Source organism: Fulmarus glacialis, unplaced genomic scaffold, assembly GCF_000690835.1.
Source record: "Fulmarus glacialis isolate BGI_N327 unplaced genomic scaffold, ASM69083v1 scaffold21147, whole genome shotgun sequence".
Lineage (NCBI taxonomy): Eukaryota > Metazoa > Chordata > Aves > Procellariiformes > Procellariidae > Fulmarus > Fulmarus glacialis.
The window spans coordinates 308-520 of record NW_009225353.1 but is presented as its reverse complement, the minus strand read 5'-3'; the positions used below and the strand labels follow the sequence as shown (position 1 = coordinate 520).

The following is a 213-nucleotide window of genomic DNA, read 5'->3' as shown; positions in this document are numbered from 1 at the left end:
GCGCGTTTCTCCGGGCCCCCCCCGGCCATCTACAAGAGCGCGTGCAAGATCGAGGTGAAGCACTTCCCCTTCGACCAGCAGAACTGCACCATGAAGTTCCGCTCCTGGACCTACGACCGCACCGAGATCGACTTGGTGCTGAAGAGTGAGGTGGCCAGCCTGGACGACTTCACGCCCAGAGGCGAGGGGGGCCCCGGGGCCCTCACCAGACAG

The 213-nt window shown here is 65.3% G+C and overlaps 1 protein-coding gene across 1 annotated transcript in view; it reads left to right on the top strand.

Annotated features, from left to right (window-relative positions):
- Positions 1-3: 3 nt before the first annotated feature.
- The window catches only part of LOC104080166 (neuronal acetylcholine receptor subunit beta-2-like), a gene marked incomplete at both ends in the record, with an annotated part of 511 nt that continues 301 nt past the window's right edge, over positions 4-213 (top strand). Inside the window, one exon of the mRNA XM_009582463.1 lies at positions 4-213. This exon is cut by the window's right edge and continues 301 nt beyond it. Within this exon, the coding sequence (XP_009580758.1) occupies positions 4-213 (210 nt within the window).